Source organism: Penicillium cataractarum (assembly GCF_028827025.1).
Source record: "Penicillium cataractarum strain IBT 29864 chromosome Unknown utg000007l, whole genome shotgun sequence".
NCBI lineage: Eukaryota > Fungi > Ascomycota > Eurotiomycetes > Eurotiales > Aspergillaceae > Penicillium > Penicillium cataractarum.
The window spans coordinates 4,385,440-4,410,665 of record NW_026622743.1 but is presented as its reverse complement, the minus strand read 5'-3'; the positions used below and the strand labels follow the sequence as shown (position 1 = coordinate 4,410,665).

At 45.3% G+C, this 25,226-nt stretch overlaps 3 protein-coding genes across 3 annotated transcripts; all 3 read right to left on the bottom strand.

Moving 5' to 3' along the window:
* Positions 1 to 5,972: 5,972 nt before the first annotated feature.
* N7496_009116 (uncharacterized protein) lies at positions 5,973 to 7,593 on the bottom strand (the record flags this gene model as incomplete). The annotated part of the gene is made up of 4 exons (XM_056702035.1): positions 5,973 to 6,533; positions 6,578 to 6,888; positions 6,947 to 7,349; positions 7,408 to 7,593. The coding sequence occupies 4 exons, from the start codon at positions 7,591 to 7,593 to the stop codon at positions 5,973 to 5,975; spliced, it is 1,461 nt and encodes a 486-aa protein (XP_056554098.1).
* A 9,753-nt stretch (positions 7,594 to 17,346) lies between these two features.
* Positions 17,347 to 18,482, bottom strand: N7496_009115 (uncharacterized protein; the record flags this gene model as incomplete). Its single annotated transcript, XM_056702034.1, has 2 exons — positions 17,347 to 17,448; positions 17,640 to 18,482. The coding sequence occupies 2 exons, from the start codon at positions 18,480 to 18,482 to the stop codon at positions 17,347 to 17,349; spliced, it is 945 nt and encodes a 314-aa protein (XP_056554097.1).
* Positions 18,483 to 22,304: 3,822 nt separating this feature from the next.
* Positions 22,305 to 23,608, bottom strand: N7496_009114 (CP2 transcription factor; the record flags this gene model as incomplete). Its single annotated transcript, XM_056702033.1, has 5 exons — positions 22,305 to 22,630; positions 22,691 to 22,940; positions 22,982 to 23,007; positions 23,132 to 23,218; positions 23,305 to 23,608. 5 exons carry the CDS (start codon positions 23,606 to 23,608, stop codon positions 22,305 to 22,307), a joined length of 993 nt encoding a protein of 330 aa, XP_056554096.1.
* Positions 23,609 to 25,226: the final 1,618 nt, after the last annotated feature.

Here is a 25,226-nt window from a genome sequence, read left to right as displayed (position 1 = left end):
TTTCGTGGAGCCGGTACCTAAAGTGACAAAGCTTGTCAACCTCTGAGTAGTGGTCCTACGCGCAAAGCAGGAACCATATGCTTACGGTAGATTATCATGCACAGATGCCGCTGGTCAATGATCATACTATCAACTTCTGCATGGCTCCTCTGTCCCGGTTTCGAATAAAGACCGATCGATTTGGGCGACTCGACTGGCTGTAACGTCAAAGGAGTTTACTTGAGCTTGGAGATCGTAGAGCGGGTCTATCACACAGGTTGAGTCGGCTAACTGAGTTGATGACGCGCAAAGGGTGCCTTGGAGATGGAAATGAATTTGAAAACTCGAGTGATAGGCCAGTAATACCGCAGTTTTTAGGGCCAAAAAAAACTGGGAGGGCGTCAGGACACATTATGTATTGCTCCATCGACTGGTTTACCATTATGGTAAAGATAAACAAGCCCCGTTTACCATTTGACCATGAACTATCGAGAGGTCTTTGTTCCTATTGAAGCCACTTGCATTTATATTCATCGTAACAAGGAAGGTAGCTCCAGGTAATATGTTTCTGGTATGGAATACGAAGTGGCTTGCAGGAGTTCACTGCACTCCCCTATTTAGTGGAAGTAGGTTCATAGCGTTCGGCTAAATTGGTTGCCTTATTGACCAGCCGGTAATAAGGGGCCAATGCTAATGGCTGGCTCCTATCCCGCCAGTATATGAATATCGCACACATAGCGGCGACTAGTTACCAGGCTATTAAGTCGTCTATCCCATAGAATGGTTTTCCCGCTATCACAAGACGATCTCCCGGCACTAGCTTACATACCGGGCTGTTAAACGGTGACTAAATGAACCACAAGGTTATCGGGATACACTGTGTCTCGTCCTTGTACCATAAGCAGGCACCAGGTTTGCGTATCTTGAAACTTTTAAATCAAAATCATAATATTTAGTGAGAGCAGTGCTTTATCCGCGTACATATGGCGGAGTGAGGAAGCAAGCTATTAGCGGCCGCCACTATGCTTCGTTTCAGCGCCATCTGTTATCAACGCCTTCTTTACTTGTCCCATATTACCCCTCACGAGTAATATTCGACTAATTTAATATATGCCTTAAAAAGGTTTAGCTAATTAGGCACTGAAGGGTAGGAGGAACAAGGAAGACTTTAGCACAAGCAATCGCGACTTGTTTGATTATAAAGGATCTTCTACCTAACGCTAAGTTATCACGTTTTGTCGTGAGGTAACTGAGTCATTCGTTCTTCGTTCTCTTTCGTCCATTAGAAACAATCTAATCAACCAGCAAATAAGTAGAGAGACGGGATGTCTAGAACTGCAGAAATTTTGCCGAAAAATCAGTTTGCTAGTAGACTGATGTCGGGCGTACCGTTGATCACATACTCCAGTGCTCAAATTCATACGCTCATAGAGAGTGAAACAGCTTCGTATTATCTAGTTTAAGAACAGGTACCCTAGAACTAGCAGTAATTGGTGGGGCGAGGGCTCGTCAGTAACGCCACTTCGAGGCGTTCATGCACCTCGACCTCGGATGCTTGATGTCTAGTTACCCATTCCGGAACACGGGCATGAAAGGCAGACAACATGAATCATGTTACCGCCTTCCGCCCAGTAATGGAGTTTAGCCGTGCACTGACCTGACGATCTTTACGCCACGTTCTTACAGATCTGTTCTCGCCTTCGGCGACACCCATAACCCCGCGGAGAGTAATCCGTGCCTTCGCTCTCTTGCCGAAAAACATTGTGGAGCATCCGTACAGAGTTTTGAAAATTTTCACCACCTTCTCAGCTATGAAATTACGAAGCTAAACATAACGCATAGGTGGCAATGCCCTCAAACCACTAACACGGAGTCGGAGTGGATTTGCAATAGTGTAAGACTCCAGGACAGCCGCCTACGTTGGAAGGCGAGTTTCGTCTCAATTACATGAGGGCATCTCATACTGTGGTCAACAAAGTGCGATGTGGGGCGCCAGAGGAGCCTAAGTCCTTGGTTCTGGTAATCCGATATTTCGAAACGCACTAATATACAGTGAAATATCCCCTCGGTGAAGTTTCTAATGAGGACATGCGCGACCACAATATAAATGATGTCTCATTCTGTCGACCTTCCTGAAATCCAGATCCAAGTGAATGTATTCAATCCGAAGATCGCCGTTAGTAACTCGGAGCTAATGACTCAGGGGATCAATCTACAGCTCCTCAGTGTACATAAACCAGCAACTTTTTCCAAAGGCAAAACATAACCTTCGTAATTTTGCCCGGCAGCGACGTGATTGGGGGTATTTTCAGATCTCTCCCGAAATATCCAAAGGTAAGTGTTCGTTAAGAAATGTACACCATGGAGAATTCGTCCTGCGGTTGAATGGTTTGTCCCATTTTCTATGAGCCAACCTTTTCACCATGAACGGTTTGCATGCTTAACAACACTACGGCCGGATTAACGCTAGATCGTCTCTTGATGTACGATCCTGATCTGTAGCTAGTAGTATCTACGTTACGGTATGCAACTCTAGTATCATAGTGTGTGCTTCTGATTTGGAAGTCTCCAAATCCATGCGGGGTCTCAGCCCGGGACAAATAAAAAGTGTGTCATATGACGGAACTCAAGGAGCCGCCTGTGCACGGGCGCTCAGCAAAGTCTAGAACAGATCTGCAAGGAAGTGACGCACTGATCGCTAGGTCAGTGCGCGTGGCTTTTATACGCGTGCGTAAAATGAGGAGTAAGCTGGACGTTAAACCATAGAGATGGATGAACGGAATTTGATAGGAGTTACTAAAGGATATAACATATCAGCGTAAACAGTCGCTCCACCAATTACCGTTAATCCTAGGACTAGCCTATTCAGTACAAGCTAACGATGCGTATATAACTTGAAACGCCAGCGCCGTCTAGGTGCTTACTAACTCCAGCGCTGAACTAAGTGAACCAGGATGGGTATGAAGCTAGTCTAATAACGGAAGTCTTTATGGTATTACCCTGGTGTTTCCAGCTCTCGTCGCTGGGAAGGTGGTTCAAACGACTGAGATAAGATAAGGGACTCTTTTACTGGGCGATAAAAAGAGCTGGGCAGAAGAAATTCGTATGGAAAGTAACGAACCGCGATCGCTTGTGCTGAATTATTTGCTCCTTACATTACCCAGTACCCGAATATCCTGGCGTGTTTCAATGATAGACTACATAGCGGCTTGCCACAAAAAAGCGGTCAACTAAACAGAGAACAAGAGTCCTGACTACATATGGTTCGGAAGTGAAGCACAGTAGCAGCCGCCACAAATTGTTTTTCCTTAACAAAGGTACGCGAACCAAGCTCCATTGCTCTTAGTATTCTGATCCTCAGTATTTTCTGGGTATTTATGGCAGTTCCGAGGACCCCCTAGGTTCTTCGCCGGCTCGTCAGAAGTCCTTTGTGTTGAGATAATAACATTTCAACGACTCTATTGCCCCTTATCAAGCCTTAGGCAGCATTTTTGCCTTGCTAGTGGCTTTTATACGGACCCATAGGATGCATTCAATCCGCGCCACGAGGAAACAATTGTGACCAGCCAATAGCCCCGCAAGCGAAGGGGCATTTTTGATATGAGAGTTGTGTGGGAGTCGCTGTTTTTTCATAGATTGTCTCGTCTGTCCATGAAAGAGTACGTAAAACATAGGACCCATGCGCTTACAAGTAAGACGTGTGATTACCAGAAGGAATCTCTATTTTTTTCATGTTCCTATTAGGTGCTTTTCCTAGACCACTCTCATCCACTGCAGATTAAGCTTGTTGTCACTATGAGGGGTTCATATTACATGTATGTCTTGAAACCAATGGCCCAGAATATTAGCTTTCCCGCAGGACCAAGAATAATCAGCGTCCCATAGATAGTACCGGCGGCGCTGAAAGCCAATATCTGCGATCGATTCAAGTGCGACTACTGGAGTCTAGATTTGGCTTAATTTCGGGAATCCCATGCAGCTCTCCGTTGAAGCATTGCTGTAGCTGCTGTTAGTCAAAATCTATACTTGTGCTGGTTTGATGCCTTGGTTTGATATAAATCACTCTAGCCATGACTGGGAGGAGTACGTTCATCCTTAACAACCTGCTGAAACTGTTGCATTCTTATTTGAACAGGCATCAGCGGTTAGTGATTTCTACATGATTCTGACCTTTCAAAGAATTTACATTGACTACTCCAGAGCCTTCTGATCTTCTCTCACCTTCCAGGTGCCAGGTTATTACAGAGTATTACTCTCTGTCTTTAAGGCCGACTGAAGAGCAGGTGGAAGCCCCAATCTTTCAAAGCAACCACGCAAGTAGCAGAATCATGGACATCTACTAGCACAACCTCACTTACGGATCTGGCTCTGTAAAGCTGCTAGTTCGTGGTGCGCCCAGAGAGGATACCAGCCCATCTGGCTAGGCACCAATGTCTCCATCCAACTGCTAGAACAATGGCCGAGCGAACAACAGTCCTTGAGGAGGCCGTCCAACCTCAGCCATGTGATCTAGACATGGAACCACTTCCGACTCCCATACCTTGCGACCGGCCAATCCCTGGATCACTAGTTCATATACATATCGCTGCCCAGAAACCGTTTGCCTTTATACATCTCGGAGTCCTATAAGGGTGCAAAAACACCGTTGGGAGAAGCGTGTAAAATCAACTGGCCATCTAGCAAGACGCCCTGGCATTACGGCCACGGGATGCAGCCTATTATGACCCAGCAAGTGCAAATAATTATTCCTATCTGAGTCTCACAATTCGTACTCTATCGTGACACCCGGGGAAGTCGCGGGGCGGATACGGCAGGCACAGCGCTTGGGCAAAACGGAGTTGGTTCAATCCCGGGTCAGTGCATCTCTTTATTTGCGGACAGGATTACTGAGGTAGAGGACCAGATTGTGCCAGATACCGATGACAGGACAGAACGTTCCCTGTGGCCTGAGCCGACTCGGTCACTCGAGGTGAGGGAAAATTCGACCTGAAATTGCAGCACCACCAGATGATTCGAGGCTAACATTTATTTTCCAATAAATACTGGGTCTTTTGCTGGGTCTACCGGAATCATGATTAATTATGCGGTCTGCGTAGTAGGATGTGATGAAGTTGGGCTTTCTTAGCCGGGTTGGGTCAAATGATCATCAAAGCCAACCAAGACTGCGCTATGCTAGAAACGGTTGAAAGTCCCGTTCAAGTGGCCGACACACTCAGTGATTTAACTCCCCTCCAATCAGATCCCGCTGCACCTAACGCGATAGTTAGCTTTCATAACCTCGCCCGTGTTCTTATTGATCGGTTGATCAGCTCCAACAACACCATGGCTGCTGTAGCCAATGCCATGAGGAGCGGGAGCATGTCTAGGAAGCACATTATACCGAGCATTCAGGCTTGGAAGAGTACATGGACCGTCCGGCAGATTGGGGATATCCGGAAATTTTCAGCGCGACGAGTGTTGCTAGACGTGAGTACGACCTCACAGGTCGAACTGGCGCAAAGAGAAATCGTGAGATCTATATTCGGGGATTAATTCTGTCACGCCCGGTCCTCGTCCAGTCCACCCTTACCTTACTATCCACCATAGGTAGGTATGCTCCCTCTCGGTCCCTTCAGATGTCGATAGTATAGGGGGTTTTGTGCACAGCGTTGCCTTGACCCTCGTAGAGATGTAAAGCTTCTGAGTCTGTTCCAGTTCACTGATCTCGCTTAGAATACTTAATGTATACTACTCCTCCGAAAGATTGCAACAGGCGTTTGCTAGATATGGCTATGTATAGGGCAGCATGTTGGATGCTATCAATTCAGTAGGATTGCCATATCGAAGGACACCGACTCAAAATCGCAGCCAGGCCGTTGAAATTTTTGAAAAAAACATTTCCAAATCCATAGCATCATATGATGATAGTAAAAAAGACAACTGTAGAATAAAGCCCACACTGAAAACAGTCTCTAAAGGAAATACACAGTAGACATGTCCTGGAACTATGCTCTTTAGCATCCAGTCGCAGGCACCCACTCGAATGTTTGAAGATCTTGAGGATCCGAGATGTGCGAATGTGGGTCAAATCGGCACCGGTGGATGTCTGTGGACCCACAGCTTGCGAGTTGACAATGGTGGCCAAAGAAACATCTTCTCGATCGACATGCACCAAGTTGTGCGCATGGATATTGAACCATTATGTGCTTTTGAACTTCAATAATCGCATCTGAAACAGAACCGTGATCGTAGGGACAGTTCTTTCTATTGCAGCTGCCGGCAAGCTGGTAGCTATTGCAAACTTTCTGCTGCGCAACTCTCTGGCGATACTCTTCAAGAGCTTTTGCACTCGGGCTTGGGCAGAAGAAATCGAGACGCCTTCCAAGCCTATTCAGCGGTATATGATCTTCTGTTGTAGAAGATCTCCGAGGTAGATTAACCGAGAACAAATCGTCCAGATGTCTAGTGACCAGCGAATCGGGAACGTAGTTCGTGCAAGGCTCTTGCAAATCAGAAGAGGACGGGCATGTGGGAAGCTGATTGTTGAATCTATTTTCGCAGACACCATCCAAGCGCTAAAAGATATGTCAGTATCAACCAAGTCATAGCTATGAGACACCGATACTTTCTGCGAATCGTCAGCCAGCGGCTGAGGTGAAGTTGGGCGAAGAAGAAACGGATTTCTTTTTTCCAGCCCCATCTGGTAGTCTCTGGCATCTAGGCGAGTTGACTTGAATACAGAAGGCAGCTCCTCAATCGAGAGGTCTAAAGCTTCAAAATCTCGATGAAATGAACCAGCTCTGAGGAGAGTGATAAGATCGTTCCTGCCCTTATATGGAGTTAACATGGAGAGATATCCGACGTCATGACATCCGCCGAAATAGATATGGTGGCACTGATCAAGTCCAGTGAATAATCGAAACATCTCTACTGATAGTTAGCAAATACTCTAGCCTTTTAATTTGTAAATCGAGCTGTCCTTCCCTACCCCTTATCTTAAAGTCACTGCTCTCCTTCTTTGTGCCCGCATCTACAAAGTCAAATAGATCCTGCCCTCGTGTGAAGGCTGTGGTGAATTCAAGAAGTGCCTGAGTTCCATCGTGCACAATGCCAGCTCGGGCCAAAGCTCTAGAAAGCCCAAGGACATTTGCGTATGCACGAACCATAATTTGGCACTCTTGGAGCCGTGTTTGCTTATTAGATAGCATCAGATCATGAATTCTATCACGTAGCTCGTGTGCCACATCAATTCCTCCTTCGCTTCCGCGCTGTAAGTAGCGATCTTGAAACTTTGGCGTAATTAATAGAGTGATTTTGTCTCCGAGAGCGCTTTGAAAACCCACAAGGTAGCCATCTGCATCCAAGAGTACTAACACGAACGAGTGTCTGTCCTATTTGTCCATCAGTCTCTCGATTGAGTCAGTCCCGGTGATCCTGCTCGTATCTTACAACCTGTTTCTTGAATTGCCGTGTCTTCTCCCCTTCTTCGAAATTTTCTCTCATAGCAGAGTAGTCCCTGAGTAGATTTTTGAATCTCTCTAGCAAATCCTGTAGCTGGTCATTGTAGTGAGTGCTTTCCGCTGAAAGGGAAGTAATGCCAGCCGCCAGTGAGCGTAACTCAGTATCGTCTAACATAATGATCAGATAACAAGAGAAGGTCCTTGTTCGCCCGTTATCGTGTAAAGAGATTCAAATCTGCGTAGTCTGATCATCGGAAGCTGATTGACGCACTGCTCCAAGGGCCATGAATATCCAATTTTTGGACAGTAGCAGCTATGACAGAAAAGTACGTCAGACTTCCCTATTAGAGCAGCAAAGTAACTTCAATTCCTTGGGGGTTCTCTATTCAAAATGACCCTCTGGATGGTGAGGTAAGGTTGATAGACGACTACAGGCGTGCCGGCTAGAGGGACTGCCCGTCCCTATCCTCCCGCAATGCCACTGCAAGGTAGTACTACCGATTATACGGATCTAGTTAGAGGAACTTCTTTTCGCCCCACTACCCCTTGTAAGGGTATCTGCTTAGGTCGCTGAACATTCTATCCTGCATTCATATCTCTCTCCATTCATGTTTAACCCCCACATTCGCAGAGACGAGGTTACTGGGTATGTTAAATAAATTTGAACTCTCACTCCACTCTAATAACTCTGAGACCAATATCAAGCCGTTGACTCAGTGTACCTGTGTACTTCTTGATTTTCTGGAACAAGTAACCAGGCCAGGTTATAGTCAAGGGTCATTAGTATTCGTAACATGATACTTACCCGCTTACCTTTCGGCTAGTAGGCGAGTTCGCTGTAACAGTTACTACAACTCGCTGTGCCACAGGGCCGATTTCTCGGTAGCGAAGCCTATTGGTCGGAATGCAAGCTATCAAATGGATGTCCTTTTACATTAGCAGCCCGATCTGTCTGCTACCAATCTTGACCCAACGTGCCACTTTGAAGCTGACGCTGATTCTCTTTGCTTCTCGTTGATAGAACCTTGGCGAAGATGTTACCCTGACTGTAACATTCTCTTTTATTTCAACTTTATCCATTCAATGCGCCTGCCCCTCCCGGGTTGGCTAGGCCTAGAAGGAACCCAAGCCTGACAAATTCCTGACCCCTGGAAGCTATGTTCATTACTTCATAAAGATTTACGCGAGGGTTCCAACACTTTGGCACATTTGACCTTGGAATTACTGGCGTCGTATGTAGCGGAACCGGTCGAAGTGATGTCTGTGTAAGTCACTCCCGTGTGTTATCACACGGTACTTTCTTCCGCCCGATCTTGATGAGGCCCCAATTAAACACCCCAGGTAATGGACCTACTCGGTTTGTACTTGCTCTTTGTTTCGTGACGTGATATTTCCTGAAAGTTCTCGTAGCTACTTTCAGAGTTCCAAAATTCTCGTGATAGTGCCTTCCATGTCTCAGCAATTACGCGTTTTGATTTCTCTAAATCTGGGTCAGATCAGTTGTAGATTTGTTTAAATCAACAGACATTGCCTAGCCAAAAAGGAGGTTTAAACCACTCTGTCTTCATTGACATACAGTGACCAGAAAATTGGCATTAACGGTGCGTGTTCGTTGGAGCGACTTTGTGGACTTAAATTACAATGGACAGAGCCAAGGAGGCCAGAACATGCTCAGTTGTCGTGGGTATTGTAATGGAGTTTGGCTAGTTTTAAGAGGCTACATTTTTGGGGTTCTACAGGGCCACAATTGTTCAGCATTTGCTGACCTATCTTCCCACCAATCGGAGCTCCGCCCGAAAGCTACTGTTACCGTATCCAGTAATCTACGCCTGTATCGTCGGGTTCACATACTACGAGTGATTATTAGGAAAATTACTTTACCTCCTGGCCCTCAGGTAGTCTCTTGTGATCCCTTGCGACTTGGGTGTAATCCTGGAAGGAGAAGAGGAGATAGATCCGGAAAGAAATTGCGGCGACCCTTGGTGACCCGTGCATTACCTGAAGTGAGAGGTTCAAGGAATTTTAAATCACTCCAAAACGGAAGTCTGCCATCCTCGAACAGAAAATAAATTATAGCCGCCGAGATATTGGTATATCATTGTAGTGAAATTGTGAATTCATGCGACGACACCTCTCATGGAGAATTTGAAGCCGATGCGCTACTTGCACACTGATGAACCTTGATGACTATGTGGAGAGCTAAACCTTATGAAACAAAAGCAATATGTCAAATCTTTTGACAATCAAAAGAATAGGAAGCCCAGTGGTCGAGCCTGTTCGGCTAGTCGTGCCGCTTTTGACTGTCTTCCTTATTACTTTTAAGCATCACGCATGTGGATAAGGTGAGGGGACAAGCTAGCTCGGACGTCCTCCCTCAATTAGAATGATGATGTTTCGTTGCAAAAAAATTTGCAACTGCCCGGGTCAGCCGGTGGGGCGTTTTTGATGGGTTATATTGCGATGCCGGGAAGTTAAACGATCGCGATGGAGAAGAAACTGTGATTTTAATATTCGTGTCGTCGATCCTGTCTCTTATGTCTAGCTCTCTTCAAAATTTCATTAACATTTGTGTAAACATTTCAGGCTCTGCGCACTGCTTGACCCTAGGTTGCCCGTGATATTTATTCCATGGTACTAAAATTAACGTTGCTACGACAGAGTATTGGACACCAGTCGATAATCACCTTCAACGCATCATTGTATGCATGCTCGAATCACTTCCTGGTAATAGGGGATATCATATTAACGGTGCAGGACTTCCTCCGCGTCCAATCCATCCTCAATCTAGGAGACTTGTTGTCTCTTCTTTGCATGAAAATACGATAAACCAAATACAAACTTTGCCGCAACATCCGCAGCGCTAAGCTTCGTTTGATTCTAGCACATCCATTGATTTTGGCTTTGACCCAGGTCTTATAAGCCTCAAATTGCACCAACTACGGTAGAGAGCACCTACTACTTTAGCTTCTACCAAAAGATCTCGATATTTACGCCGTGTAGGCTTTACTACTATAACTGAAAAGATATGGGAGCCATGTGTATGAAAAAGAGAACAGCGATGCTCCATAAAGAGTGAGAAGCGTTATATTTGGGAATATCTATCACAGAAAGAGTTGGTGCATTGACGAGATGCGATACAGGTAGGGCAGTGTGGAATATACAAGGGAGTTATGGTCAGGGGACGCTAGCTTAAATGATGATTGTAACTAGTGGACTTGAGCGTATGGCATGCCCCCTTGCTTCCAATGAAAGATGATTTAATGACTGTTGAAATGGAAGAATCATGCCCGAGCAACCTGTCCTCTTGTTGATTCTGAATAGCATTTATCCAGTTTAGCGCCATCGGTAGAAGTATAAAGGGACCCTTCTGCTTGATTGATGAACAGTTCATCTCTCACCTCTTCTCTCACCGGTGAGACGCTGTCTGCCTAATCTCTTCTTTTCCTAAGTCAATCAAACTTCTCAATATCGTCCCAACTTTTGAAGGTTGGCGATTTCTGCAGACACCTCCTAACGCACCCTCCTGGGTTCAGCATTTTAAAAGGCAAGTACGAAAATACTCATCGGAATTCAAGTGTTGAAATTTGTTGAACTTATCTGATGATTAGGTAGATTGATGGCAGACAGACGTCCAACAAGTACATTGGTACCTTTGCATAATTAAGGACGAACATCAAGATCTGCAGCACATGCAGTGGTGTTGTACATGGGGAACCAGTTTGGACTAAAAAGGCATAGCTTCAGCACCGTATTTTAAGCCGAGAAGTGCGTTTGCGCATCCGATTACCGGTCGACACGCAATGTGCAATGCCTCGGTATACAGGCAGCCTACTTCGGTCACCCACGCGGACTTGGATTGTGGGATTGCTTTGTCACCGATGAATCCTTCAAGTGAATAAGAGCGGCATCGGCGGTGATGCTGAGGTAGGTTGCCCTGTTACAGCAAGGTCGCTGAGCCTGGTCACCACACTTGGCCTGCTTCTATCCGAAGGTGTTGCTGCTATGGAGGTGCGGACCAAGTGTGAGGACAGACTCAGCCACCCTACTATAACAAGTCTACCCTACCTTAGTGACACTACCGAGATCGCAAGGTTCAATGGAAGCTCGAAAGGCGCAGTTCTGACTAGTAAATGATGCACTTTTTTGCCAACAAGGTTGGGATTATGACGTGATAGTCTGCATTGGAAAGGATCGATCGATAGATATAAGCTCAAGGTGCCGTGTTTGTTTGCTTGAGATTCATATGCTAAATGCTCATGCTAGATGCTCATGCTATTCAAAATGAAAGTGCAAAGCATTGGCATGCCTGTGGCTCTAAGTCTTCAACTATTCCTACGCACTGCAAGATTTATTTTAAAAGCTACGCCAACCAGACGGAATGGCCGATTGTTCACCTCTCATGACTCAACAGATGAACTAAATAAACTTTAATGATGTATTACATCCACCATTAACACGATGCCCATACTTCTGTCAGTGGTCCCTAATGAACGTCATTTTTAATTGCCGATGTACAATCGATGGAATCTCCTGCGCTATGGCCTCAGTATGAGTATCTCTATCCTTTAAGCATCTCCCTTAAGAAACTCCCCTGATTTGACAAGAATGCTAATTCCTACTTAAAAGCGTACCCCTTCGTAAAAGAACTGCCGGACGAATATCATGTTATTCGATAGCGCGGTAGTCGTAGTGTCCCCGTAATAAACGCTCTTAGGGTGGAAGTACCCGTATACTACGCTGTAGCATAGCCGGGATAAATGGGTAACGGATGGTTTCCGAAACCTCGAATATCCCTGATGCGGCATCGCGGCTGGAATAGCACCTTGATTTAACATATATATTTTGATTCCGGATCAAAGTGAAGTTGTTACATTCATACCTCAAATTCCGGGACGATTCTCCCTACTTCTCGTCTTTCAATATACGTCGATCATTCTCTTGTTACGATAATCAGACCCAACTAGGCCGGTGGTTTGTCCTTGCATTTATTCATTTAGTCTAGGAGTCTAGTTCGGAGGGCTTATCTTATCGCCCTTTGGCCGGAGATAACCCCGCTACTTTTTCGGAGGTGAATCCGATTGGATGGCCGAAGAACCGGCAAATGACAATCACGTGTCGGCGGCACGCCAGAGAGTCTAATTCAAAATAGACGTCGAGACATGCAGAACCCACCGCCTAGAAAGGGTTATGTGACAATGTGGGGCACCCACCTAAGCGGGACTCAATATGACTGGCTAATCTTAGGTACCTACCTCATGATGAGACGTACGTACTATCATCCTAGAGCCATTTTGTTCCTTATTCTATTCTTTGTTACTGTTACTATGCATTTGTGGCGGCTCATTGGTTTGTGTTAGCTACTAATAGCATGCTTCCTTGAAGAAAAAAAAAGAAAAACAGAGCCAGATACAATTCTTCCAACTGCAAAAACTGAACTGAACTAAGGAAATCGGATAGAACCCTTTTCGCCAGTTATTTGAGACACAAATATGGTGAGCTGGAAACCCCTCCTAGGAGACGTTTTTCTGCTTCAAGATCTCAACGTAGAACTAAATATAAAGGAAATTTAGAAAATGCTTATTCTTCTATTAAAGGTTATTCAACACCAGTTTTAAGAGGTAATTTTAAAGCTAATTTACAGCGTACTGTAATAAAATCTACTTCACGTGTATGTTCAGTGTTCGAGTCACTGAAGAATCAAAAAAGAGAGTTGGCTGAGTGGTTTAAAGCTGCCCGATTCCCAGAGTATTTTTCAAAATCCGCAGTGTACATCAGAGCCAGCTAGTCCTCACTCATCGGTACCGCCTCAGTTCCCTTACCGACTTGTGCGCAATCATGCGGATTTCCCTCGTCGATTCGGCAGCCCGACCGTAAACCCTAACGTTCCTATCCCCTGAGTGGCTCACACTGAGACCGGGCAAACTCAGAGCTAGGCAAGCATGCAGATACTGCCGAGAACAGAAAACCAAGTGCACCGGACGCCAGCCGTGCCGATGTTGTAAGGAAAAGCCTCTATGGGCTTCGGAGCCGGGACATTCTAGAACGGTATGTCGAGGACTCCATCGGCCACAATCACAAAATGTATGCCTCGAAACGGACTCTATAGGAAAATAGTACACTTCTCTGCCAAAGGTTGGCTTTACGGAGATATAATCTATCAAATATACCCTGGCTATGACATTTCACCAGCACAAAAGTTCAACATGTCTTTCATGACGTAAGAATCGAAAAGGAACCCACCCGTATTCAAGGGTTCGGTGTTCCAGTCCAATCAATTCATCATCCATCCTAGTGGAATGTTTAGGGACCACGGCGCACGACAAGAAGTTTGGAAACGACGATAGCTCATTTGCAATAAAAGATCACAGAAACGAAGATTTTAATAGTAGCCAAGGTCTGCAGGGGATGGGCGTAATTGGCGAACACTCCATTGGAAATATCGATCCTACTTCTCGAGTCCAAACGCCAGGCCTGGCAGACGATGAATGGCTGTATTGCATCTTGTGTTTGCCATTGCTGCGAAAGTCTCCCCACTAGTAAGTAGCTGTTATGGGGAGAGCACTAGACGCCAAGATATCTCCTTTTCACGGGTTTGGCAATTGATGTCGGAGAAGGACCAGAAGTGGGTACTCGGAAGAAGGAATTACTATAGATCCGCATGTATTAGTCATTGTTTTGCCCACCTAACTAACTTAGTTAACTAATTGCCAGCTAGGGGCTTCTTTGCAATTAAGACCTGTGGAACTCCGATTGGTGCACTAGATGAGCTCAGCAACCCATTCCCGATAATTGAGCATGGATCACGTGGCCTTGAGGGACTCTCCGGATCTACAACAGGTGCAAGTAGAAGGTCTTGCGGCATTTTATCTCCTGCGCGTGGGGGAGATCAATAGGTGCAGTAACTTATCATTCTTGTGATTTTCATTGACTAGGAACGTCTTTGTCAGCTAACTCGGAATCAGGGCGTGGCGAACGCTTAGCACGGCTTTTCAATCCGCAGTGGCAATGGGGCTGCATCTCCGCAATTCGGCAAGTGAAGTCCAATTCTCGTCAAAGGAGATTCGCTATCGCGTGTGGTGGGCGCTCTCTGTGATGGACCGCCAAAGACCGACACACATTTCTGCACCACGCCATTACTGATGGCTTATCGTGAAGAGGACCTCGCGAACAATGCTATAAGGCACCTTTACAACCACTTTCACACACATAATCAATTTATGGGAACATTCCTTTTTCGCACGGGCGTGTAGACTATACGACAGGTCTAAGACCATTAGGTCGTGCGCAAATGGCTGGTTCTAAATCGCATTTAGGCGATCTGAGATGAAAGGACTATACAAAGAGTAAGGATAATATCGCTTCTGCGACTCCGGCGACTTCTGTGACTTCTGAGGCTTCTGTAACCCCTCAACTCTCACTGTTCTTTGTTTATGCTGTGGACTTGGCGCACTTGACATAGAAGGCTAGCGAGATTTTGTAGTCTCCGTAGCCGCCTCAGAGATCCTTTTCGGTTCTTGAGACCCAGTCCCAAACTTCAATCATTCAATGAATCAATGGGTTTCACACGTCCCACAAGAATTCAGTTTTACTGCGAGCCACAATGTGCGGTCTTGCTCACCAGGATTGTTTTCAATAAGCTATTTTGCACTACCTGCCTATAATTCAGATAGGCCACCGTCTTTTCGATCGTTTTACAAAATTGCGGCAAAGCTCTGTGTGCGAGTTGCTTACGGAGTGCTGGACCTTCTGCCATACAAGGTCGATCTCGCCTGGCTCTATTGTAACACACAATGCTGGCTGGTGCTGCATCATATCATGATATCTATAGCTTTCCCGATGATCGAACTGTTCTTGCACTCCGAAGGCCAATCTAGCTAGGAGGAGTGTTCTCGTGTAGGTTCAAAAAGCTTTGCACTGGCTCAAATTCATCTCGAACGATGACGCCTCCGCCAAGAAAGCATGGCTGATCTGCAATACTAACTTAGCGGACGACGAGTCACAAAACTCTCTCTTCAATGAAATCCAGAGAGCTCAATGAGTCTCTTCGCTCTTCATCTCTTACTATGATCTATCCGTTTGTTCTCAAGTCTTCCATTTACCACTGTCAAGTTTGACAAACCAGCCGTCGGTCTTTAAAAACAGTAATTGCACTCAAAATAATTCAAATAGCCAATGAAAAGCCCTTCTGGATATGGCTATGCGCTTTCTTCCCTGTTCAAGTATTCAGCCATTCATCCCTGGTACCTCTTCGGGCTCGGCAATGATGATCGCATCATTGTCCGATATTCTCCATTCTTTCGTCCATCACTTCTATCCTCTAAAGCCGAGATGGATTTGAACAACTTCAATGTCCATGAACATTATCATTGAAATCATAAGTTATCTCATTGTCGCGATTGGAATTAGGCATGAGCAAAACTTGAGCTAGCAATTATGATTTGAGATTCCGGAACATGGATTTATACTTGGACTCTGGCTACATACCGAGCTCAGCGTCTTCGCGAGTGATTGAATCCCTTCCTGATCCACTTCGACTTCCGACACCGCAGCAACCTTTATCTTGCTGTAGTTAGTACAAAGCATTACCGGTGTGGAGCTTGAAGCCCTGCAACACTGTAACATCGATTACAGGATATAACTTTCAGCATGAAGAATTTGATTCCCCGAAAGAACCACCAGGCTTCTTGACTTGAGGCTTGTATTCCGGCGAAGAAATTAAAATTCGACATCATCCCCCCTCATCTACAATACCAAATAGGATTTCCATACAAGTGATACAAAGACATGTTTTCCCTTCGTTGCACGGACATCATGTAGCGGCCTAACGGACCGAGACGGGAGGCAAAATGTTTTTCCTTCTGAGTAAGCCATCTTCTGATGAAAAAGAGGCCGTATTGAGGAGACTAAAAAAAACGCAGGAAATCTGGCCAATCGGTGAAATAGCTCTGGAACCACTTGCTTTGATGCGCGCGGACCGCTGTAGTCCTGGAGTGAAAACGGCGCTAGCATAATTCCTGCAAATGAAAACCCTTTTGTGATTCAACTTATGAGCTCATGCGTCTTAAATTCATAGCGATATGCAAATCCACTAAAGGAAGACTTATAGCTAAGCTTAGACTTTGTCCGTAGATAATCAAATGAACGAACACAAAGTGGCCTCAGATTTTAGAAACTATTGGCCCCGTATTGAAATACCAAAGGGGAAGGGCTTTAACATTCTTTTTGCGTCAAGATGAGGTGTATGAATCAAGGATCATAATGAGCACGTCCAGAAAACCACCAAGCTTTACTATGAGTGATACTTTCTACCCCGCATACCACATTACCATGCACGCTATATCCAAATAACATGGACGATTATGATTGAGAAAAAAAGCCCTTCCTCTGTCACCTAAAATAGAACTTGGTAACTGTGATATATACTGTAGGGTATATGAAACAAATTTTGAAAGCAGAGACTGAAGAATACCAGGTCTAGTGAACATCTTGAAAATATATTCGTCGTTGAAGTATCATGGGGAGATATTTCCGGAGAACTCTATGTCAACGACGAAGTCCAAGTACTTGTATATACATATCGAAGTGTAGTCCATCGAGATATGCACCATTAGAGACATTCTGCATTTTAATTCCTATATTTGTACTAGAAGGTTACCTTCGCGTAAACTTGGTTTTTGATGGAATCATCCCGGTCCCAGTTCAATTAGAGATATGAAACATGAATTTATCCGAGAAAAGCCTCTAAATTCCTTACGCTATAGCTTAGCTTACATGTGATTTAATATTTACATAGGAACTAATCATAAACTTTGACAGCGCTTGATCGCAATCCAATAAATCCCGTGATCAAGTGATTTTCCAAGTGTCTCTCCAGATGTATGGGTTCAGATCTACACTTAGAACCTTTGACATGCTCTAAGACAGGCTTTCAGTCGAGGAGCCAGAGCTGTAAAATCGAGGGAACACCGGAGAACTTGGTGAAATTGGTGAGATAGGCGACACAGGTGTAGTAGGTCGCGAATTTATGTGGCTATTTGCTGTTGGAGGGACTAGCTGCACACTCGTCACGCTCGGTGGCGTATTGTTACGCCGAGAGGGCCACACGGAGAGACACGCACGGGGCACAAGCCCCTCTTTCTTCGTGCGTAAAAGTTCGCAAAATGCCTATAGAGGTCGATCAGCTTGATCCTTGCTTAAATACGAGCTCGACGACAAACTCACCCAACCGTCGTCAAAAACACGAGTCATGACAACCTCATCCCCCTGGCTCACCCCTAGCTGGGTGTCTCGGCGGGGGACGAACTCCATCTCGACCCGGTATACATTCAATCTGAGTAGTCCCACACTCGGCGACTGGCCGAGCCCATGACACTCGTCGATCGTTTGCAGGGATTTGGTCTCTGATCCTCTCAACGTATCGGAACTCTCGTTTGCTGCACAGACATCCTCTAAGCAGACTGTATCTGGTGAGACTGGCCCGTGAGGTGCCACTTTCAATCCACTCTCGCTTCTGCGGCGAGTTCGCTCGACTATTATTACTGGCGGTGGAGGTCGAATTTTGCTCACCACTCTGTAGCTTGTATCCTGATGAGTCTGTTCGACGGCGACATCATGTAGCGAGCCCTCGGAACCCTCATCGAGGGATGACCTTGCTAGTATATCCTCGTCCTTCTCAACGAAGGCTTTTTTATCAGCCCTCTCTCGCCCCAGTGGATTAGAAATCCAGCGTCGAAAATTAGAGATTTTCACGACCGTATGCATAATGATTCGAGTCTTTTGTTCAACAGTCCTCTCTATCAATGAGCGCCTTGTCGGTAACGTTGTAGCACCGTCTTTAAGACCTATTTCCGCTGTTGATTTCGACGAGAAAAGAGAATTTACGATTGAACTAATCGCTTTACCTCTCATTGCTAGGAAACTCGTCACGAGGCCTTTAGATTGAAAGAGGACTGCCGCAAAGCGTTCCTTCTGGACGGTCGGGTCAATAGTCGGCTGCTGGTATGTTGCAAGTATAGGTTTTTTCCGCTCAGATTGTCGCTTGAACCAACCCACAATCATGAGCATTATGAGAGAGGCAACAAGAAAGATAATCACCAAATGATAAACGCGAAATTCTTTGGGTGCTGGTTCTTCCCGTTGAGGTAGATTGTTGGCCACTGATGTTGTAGACGTGACTGGAAAGTCGAACGTGGTTGCTGATTGAGTTGTACTTGGTAGATCAATTGACGAACTCTGAAAAATCTCTGTCCCCATGGCCAGTTTCTCTTTTGAGACCCGATTTCTAGTCTCAGGGAGCCAAGTTGTAGTATGCCATACCGGTGACTGTGCCATACTTGTCACTATTGTGTTTGTAGCCGAAGGCGCCACCTGTAATGTAGTAGGGAGTCGATTGGTCTGCGGACCCTGATAAACAGTATCCGATCCATGGGAATATTGTGCTGGATGATAGAGACCATCATCGGCGGTGCTCAACGGTGTTGGATACGCCTCTCGAGTAATAGCGTCAGCGACTCTTGTTTGGGACATAGCACTCATGGTAAGCATCTTAGAAAGCGCAACAACTCGTAGCCGCCACTGATAGGTTAAACCAGAAGGGTCTGTCAGGGTTCCCGATCCTTGCAGTCGATTTCGGTTGCTTTGGTCAACTCTTTATGCCCCGCCATACTATCTGTATGTTGTTGTTTACAAAGTCGGCGCGGTATCTAGAATGAGTAGCACTCCCTTCATTAACGTTACAATAGTATTGTAGTACTTGGAATGTGGGTCTTATCGTTTGTGGCCCTCTGCAAATAACCCAAGACTCTGAAGGAAGGGAATCTCTCAGGTAAATTACGCTTGAACTAAAAAACAATTATACTGTTAAACAAACGGATTTGGAAAGCAAAATTTGTTCAAAGTAGCATCCAAAAAATCTTAAAATATCTCTATAATCTCAAATGTTTATTTAGGTTGGGAACGCTATAGATTAAACTTGGTACAAAGCTATACCTTAGTTTAAGATGCTGTGAGGGAAAGACTTACGCTTCCGTGAGTCATAATATGTAAATTCCATGGATAGAATTTACTGATATTTTAGGTTTGAGTATCATAAAGCGTCAAATTGACATGATTTGGGTATATAACCCCATCACGAGAAGGCATGTTTTCCTCGTAGGTATTAGCCGCATATAGCATAGATCTGGTTACAATCAACATTTTTAGAGCATTTTGTTGAGCCCTTCGGGCCAGAACTGCCTGTAATCAGCGAGTAAATATGTGTATCGCAAGAAGGCGTCTTCTTGACGGTTTGAGACAAGCATAGGGTATAACCCTAGCTGGAACAATAGATTTCTGTCAGTATTTTATGACTAGTTGTATTTGTTCTTACCCTAAATTTAAAATATGATGCCCTCCTTATTTGTACCCCTGACTCCACAATAGCCGGAACATAGTGTGTATTGTCTATAGCATTTTTCCATCTAAGGGTTGAATGCAGCGGCAGCTCTTCCGGCCAATAGGTTTCCTTACCGCCAACCCTTTCCACACTTGCACCTAGAATAGAGTACACACATGTGATGCTTCCCAGGAGATATATACTTCAATGTCCAATGCAGGGGCAATTCACATATATGTCTAATATATCAACATTACCTGTATATAAGGCTAGGACGAACGAATTTCAGTGATGAAATAAAATTTGCGAACTCCTGGTTGGGCTAGATTGTCCGTCTTCCCTCCAACCTTTTTCTTCGAAATGCACAAACTATGGTTTTGTAGTGTAGCCTGATTTTATACACACCACGCTCTGTGGTTCTGTTGCCATGTATTTCTAGTCAAGGAAACAAACATCGTGAATAGTTCAGTTCATGCTGAAAGCGTGCTGTAACAAGGGATTGCATTATAGCAATTACTGACCCTAGAATTCGAACCTGTCTCGATGTTCGAAAGTTCTCATTCTATAACATCTCCTACCCCTCGATCCATATTCTGATATCACGAGATACCCAACATTCTTAATTACAACTAATGTTTACTCGATGCAGTAGCAAGGTGGCGAGAATGTTTATTGATTTGGGCTTTCACTCGCGATAAGTAACTCTTGCATTGGGCGGGGGTGCCCCAAAACCCAAGTCCTATCATTATACGTTCAGAAAGACTGGTCTTGCCTGGGTTTATTAAAAAGACGACGAATAAAAACAATCGCCTTGTTGTAAGACAGGCGCATTATTGGAAACTTCGAATTGTACCCTTCAACCAGCGCCGAATGCTTCTTAGCATCAAATTGTTCAATGATGGATGAAGACACGTTGAGACTACTCAAACTCGCGTTCAATGCGGTGGAATGACAAAGATCGGTATCGGAGATGTCAAGAAATGCACCGAAGCTGACCGCGCGTCGCAAACTCAGTATATGCATCTTTCTGTTTGATTTCCACCCCGCAATAGGTGGGCTTGGGATAGGATCGATCCAAGTCCTTTCACATACGTCGTGCCCGGGAGGGCTCTGTGGACTGAGAGTAGTGGGATAAATGGACAATGATTCAGAGATACACGAGGAGATTGAGGACTCTGTGTCATGATGAATGGTGAATGTTTCTCTCGATCGCTTCGAACTTCGTCAGAATGTCTCCGGCTTGATGATCAAATCAGCGTTATTCAGTCAACGTACCATATTCACTCCGGGTGACAATCTCCTCATCGGATTTCCGTGGAAGAAGCCCATTCTATCTTGGGGTGGGCAAGATTATTTTGGGATAGAAAGGAGAGTTGGGAGGTCTTCCCGCGGTAAAACTGACACTTTATAGGAAGGGAAATAATGTACTTAGTTAATTCACTGTTTAGGCGATCGCATGTAATCCAAAGGTTAGCAAGGGACATCAATATGATACATTAAAATGAACAGAAATATTTGCAACTAATTCCGTTCCCGCGAAAACCCTTGATTGAGATGCTCGGTAAGGAATAGATGAAGGGCGACTTATGTGGACGAATGCATTAAATCCTGCTCATCGGAAAGCATTCCTTGGCTTGTTTTTGTTCCATTCCTATCCTTTCAACGATACTACCGGATTCCGTTAGGAAGTTTCACCTACATCTATTCGTCCACTACCAGGCATCTGGCAGGAAATTTGATGTTATGTGCGCGAGCCATTGGACCCTTGGCTGAACCAATCCAAAGGCAATAAAGTCAAGGTGTAGTCAAATATGCAGACATTGTTGGGGAAATATTAGATTTGGTTTCATAATCAAACCAGTAAGTGCCGAATGAGCTCTTTGAAGCGCTGTTGGTATGAGATTCAAGCAGGTAGTCATCGACAGGCAGCTCAAATTCAACCCTCTTTCATATGGCTTGAAGGCCAATAGGGCAAATCTATCAACTGTTGCGGACATGAGGTTCTACTATGCCATCGCGAAGTGTCAGGGGATGACTCCAAAAATTGGATGGAAACAATGGCCACCAATATGCCGCCCTCAAACTGCTCCATAGGAAATCAAACTAGTGGTCGTTCTTCCCGCTAATAGCGTTGCTTTTTGCCCGCTCTTTCCAGTCTCCAGATACCAACGAGGAGCTGGTGTTGGAATGCAATATCTCTGGCTCCAATGGTCGAGTAGGTCGTTGAGATACAGAATATTGGTTTCACGTAGCCTTCGGTATAGATCCTTTAGACGGCAAGGTCGGATTGTTGTGGTTGTCCTGGAAAGACTTTTGCACACGAATCTTCGATACACCCTGTCGAGACATACAGTTGTAATTTCCCTGGCCTGAAATTAGATCTGTGGCTCGTTTCTGATGTATACATCTGTACTCAGAAGCACAACGGAAGTAGTGCGAGGTTCCCCTTCATCAAATGAAACCCCAAGAGGTACGATCATTCATAGCATGGGCTTCTTTTCATCAGGAAGTAATCAATAATTCAACCAAATCCCCAGCTGGGCATCAGCACCTGATCCCTTGCCACCGCCGAGGCTCACAGTGAGTGTCTTGACCTTGATAATCATATCCTGACCCTCTGTCATGTGCTGAACAAATTCATCATCAACCAGAATATCAAGGTAACTTTTTTTGGTGTTGGTGTGCAAAATGCGAAAAACCTTCGAGGCCTTGACGTCGCATTTCTCACAGATCCTCAAGGCGAGGTCGGGCGCAGTGCGCTGCCGCAAATATATTGTTTGATAGCATCGTTCTAAAGCAGACTCATTGCCGGACTCATAATAGATGTATAAATATGCGACTAGATTGTAGAAAATAGTTAACTTTGTACATAATCAACAGGCGAAGAGGAAGGTCATACCTGGCATAGGCGTCCCCCGTGAACTGTTATGTATTTGGCTGGCAGACAAGCCGTCCTGGGTAGACCCTTGAGTCTCTAACTCCAGAGAACCCACGCCGACGAAATCGTCCATAAGACTTGCACCATTTCGAGAAAGACCATTCTGTTGTGCAAGCAGATGACTGTGTTCCGACTTTAAGCCAGCAATGTGCCTCTCAGGATCATCTCCCGGTCCCGTAAGGCTCAGAATATTCCCAGGGAAGCTCGAAGTCTGTTGATTGTGAAGAGTGGTCAGTCTCTTTCGCAATATACCCGAGTATGAGTCCCAACGTAGACCACTACCGATGTCCATTGACCAGCAGTGGTCGTTGTTATTCAAAGCCGGCTATCTTTCCGTATTTTTAGCATCCTCGCCCCCTCTTTTGCGCTTTATCGGGGCCTCGCGCGAAGTTGCTGACTTACTGATCTGTGCTGTCAACTTCTGACCCCGTTTCTGGAAATTGACAGTATCACTCGCCAGTTTCCGCTCTGCTCCATAGAGCCGGAACACTATGATTTTGCAAAAACATATTTCAGGTTTTTATGTCTTCCAGCCGCGATTTGATCAGTTTTGGTGCAAATTTGCACTGAAATACAATTCGTCCCTTTTGCGATGGTAAAATCAGTAGAAAGAAAGTTGAACCGTATCGGAATACTGCACTCATTTAGGCCGGTGACGGGGTTAATCGTCCAAGTCACAGAAAATCCGTCCACAAATTCTTGTCCGACTAGCCTTCGAGAGCTATTCGGACTAGCGTATTCAATAGCACGCAGTTCACGGTTTTTCTTGCCCATCTCAGCCAGACCACGGCAATCTTTCCAGAGTCGCCATAAAGCATTTGCATTCACTCGTTGTCCCTGCTCCTCAGAAACACGCATGAATGTTCGGTATTTTGTCATCTCGGTGAACGGTGGTGGGATTGTATCAATAACGCGTAAATGATAGGTCTGGCCCTTGTTGAGCTATGAGTTTGGCGCCTCATGCAAGTCAACAACGATAGCTGTCGGGGCTTGAAGGCCGGTAAGAAAGCGAGACCTAAGGAATAGTTATCAATCCAACTTAGTCCGCAAACTAATTAGCATTCAATCACCTTGTCCTTTCCCTATGAGCGGTTAGTGCTTCCTTTAAATGAAAGCTCTGTATCAAAGATAGCTCTGCATTATCGGAATCCCGATGTCCACAGAATTCCTTTGGGGAGGGTAGGAGCGCCGGCTTATCCTCTGCCTTGTAGCTAGAGCTATAGTTAGAGGTGAGGCCATGCATGGTTTTTCGCAAAAAAAATAAGGTGATTTTGCTTTGATGATGGCACTGGCCTTTCAAAGGGGCTTGGACGCAATGTCCAACATGACTGTGGGGATGGGGGCCATTTAGGAGTGGATTGGAGATTCGCCTCTCCAAGTGAAGACTCTGGCGCGACTGACTGTTCAACGAGATTGGTAAGATGTATAAGATCAGGTTGATTGATCAAGAAGTCTTGACTCGGCAATGAAGGAGTTTCCCCCACAGAAACATCCATTGAGCTGGTCTTGTATGCTCAGCAAAGAGAAAAAGTTTCACGACCCGCTCATCTCCTGCAGTGCCGAAGAAAGGTGACTGTGGTCTACTTTTACAGATACCATTTCTATTAAGACGTCTATATACCAGGAAGACAATCCAGGCTCTATCCTTTTGCCGGAATTGGAACGTGAAACTTAGGCTTTTGCACTAGGTGTACTACCTTCAATAGTCTCGGTTGCGGCCAACCGACAGCCAGTAAATAGATCGACTTTGAAACTATGCAAGCGACCGCGGTTTTCCTTATCCACTCACGACATATGCGTTCAAATATACCAAAAATGTTGGCCCTACCGAATTCAATGTAGCTATGGGTACCGGGCTAAAATTCCAGGACGTGGTGTTGTCACCTCTCCGGTCAAATGTAAGCCACTTATTTCGGGTCAGATTCCCATTGGCTGGCGTGAAAATCGTCGAGTGACCGCAAAGGCTAATCACAAATAACGACCAAGCATTTACTCCAGCCTTGCCGAGCTAGCCGTAGACTAATGATTTCATAAGTCGCTAGTTACTGCGTGCATGAACGCTAGTTTGTGCCCATCGCATCAAGTTCCCCAACCTGCGAAATCAGTGGATTGGATACGTAGCATACTTCTAGTGATGAATTGGCCACAGATTTAGTATCTGCATAGGGCTATAGCAGACTCAATTCGTCCCGTTGCCTGCCTGCCTATGAGCTATTCATGAATTCGAAAATTGATTTTGCCTTTCTAGGGCTCGGTTAGTAGCAAGGGCATCTACCAGGAATTGTCCGCAAGACCATAAGAGTAGTGACACGATCTATGAGATGAGGCATGCATATATATATAGCCAAAACTTTTTGAATCGCTGCTTTCACAAAACGGTATAGTCTTCGATTGCTCTTTCAGTCCGCGCAAAATTTCCCTCGGGTAACCAGACGAAGTAAGGAACACGTTTGTGATCTTACAATAACTACACCTCGTAAACTCGAGACATTTGTGA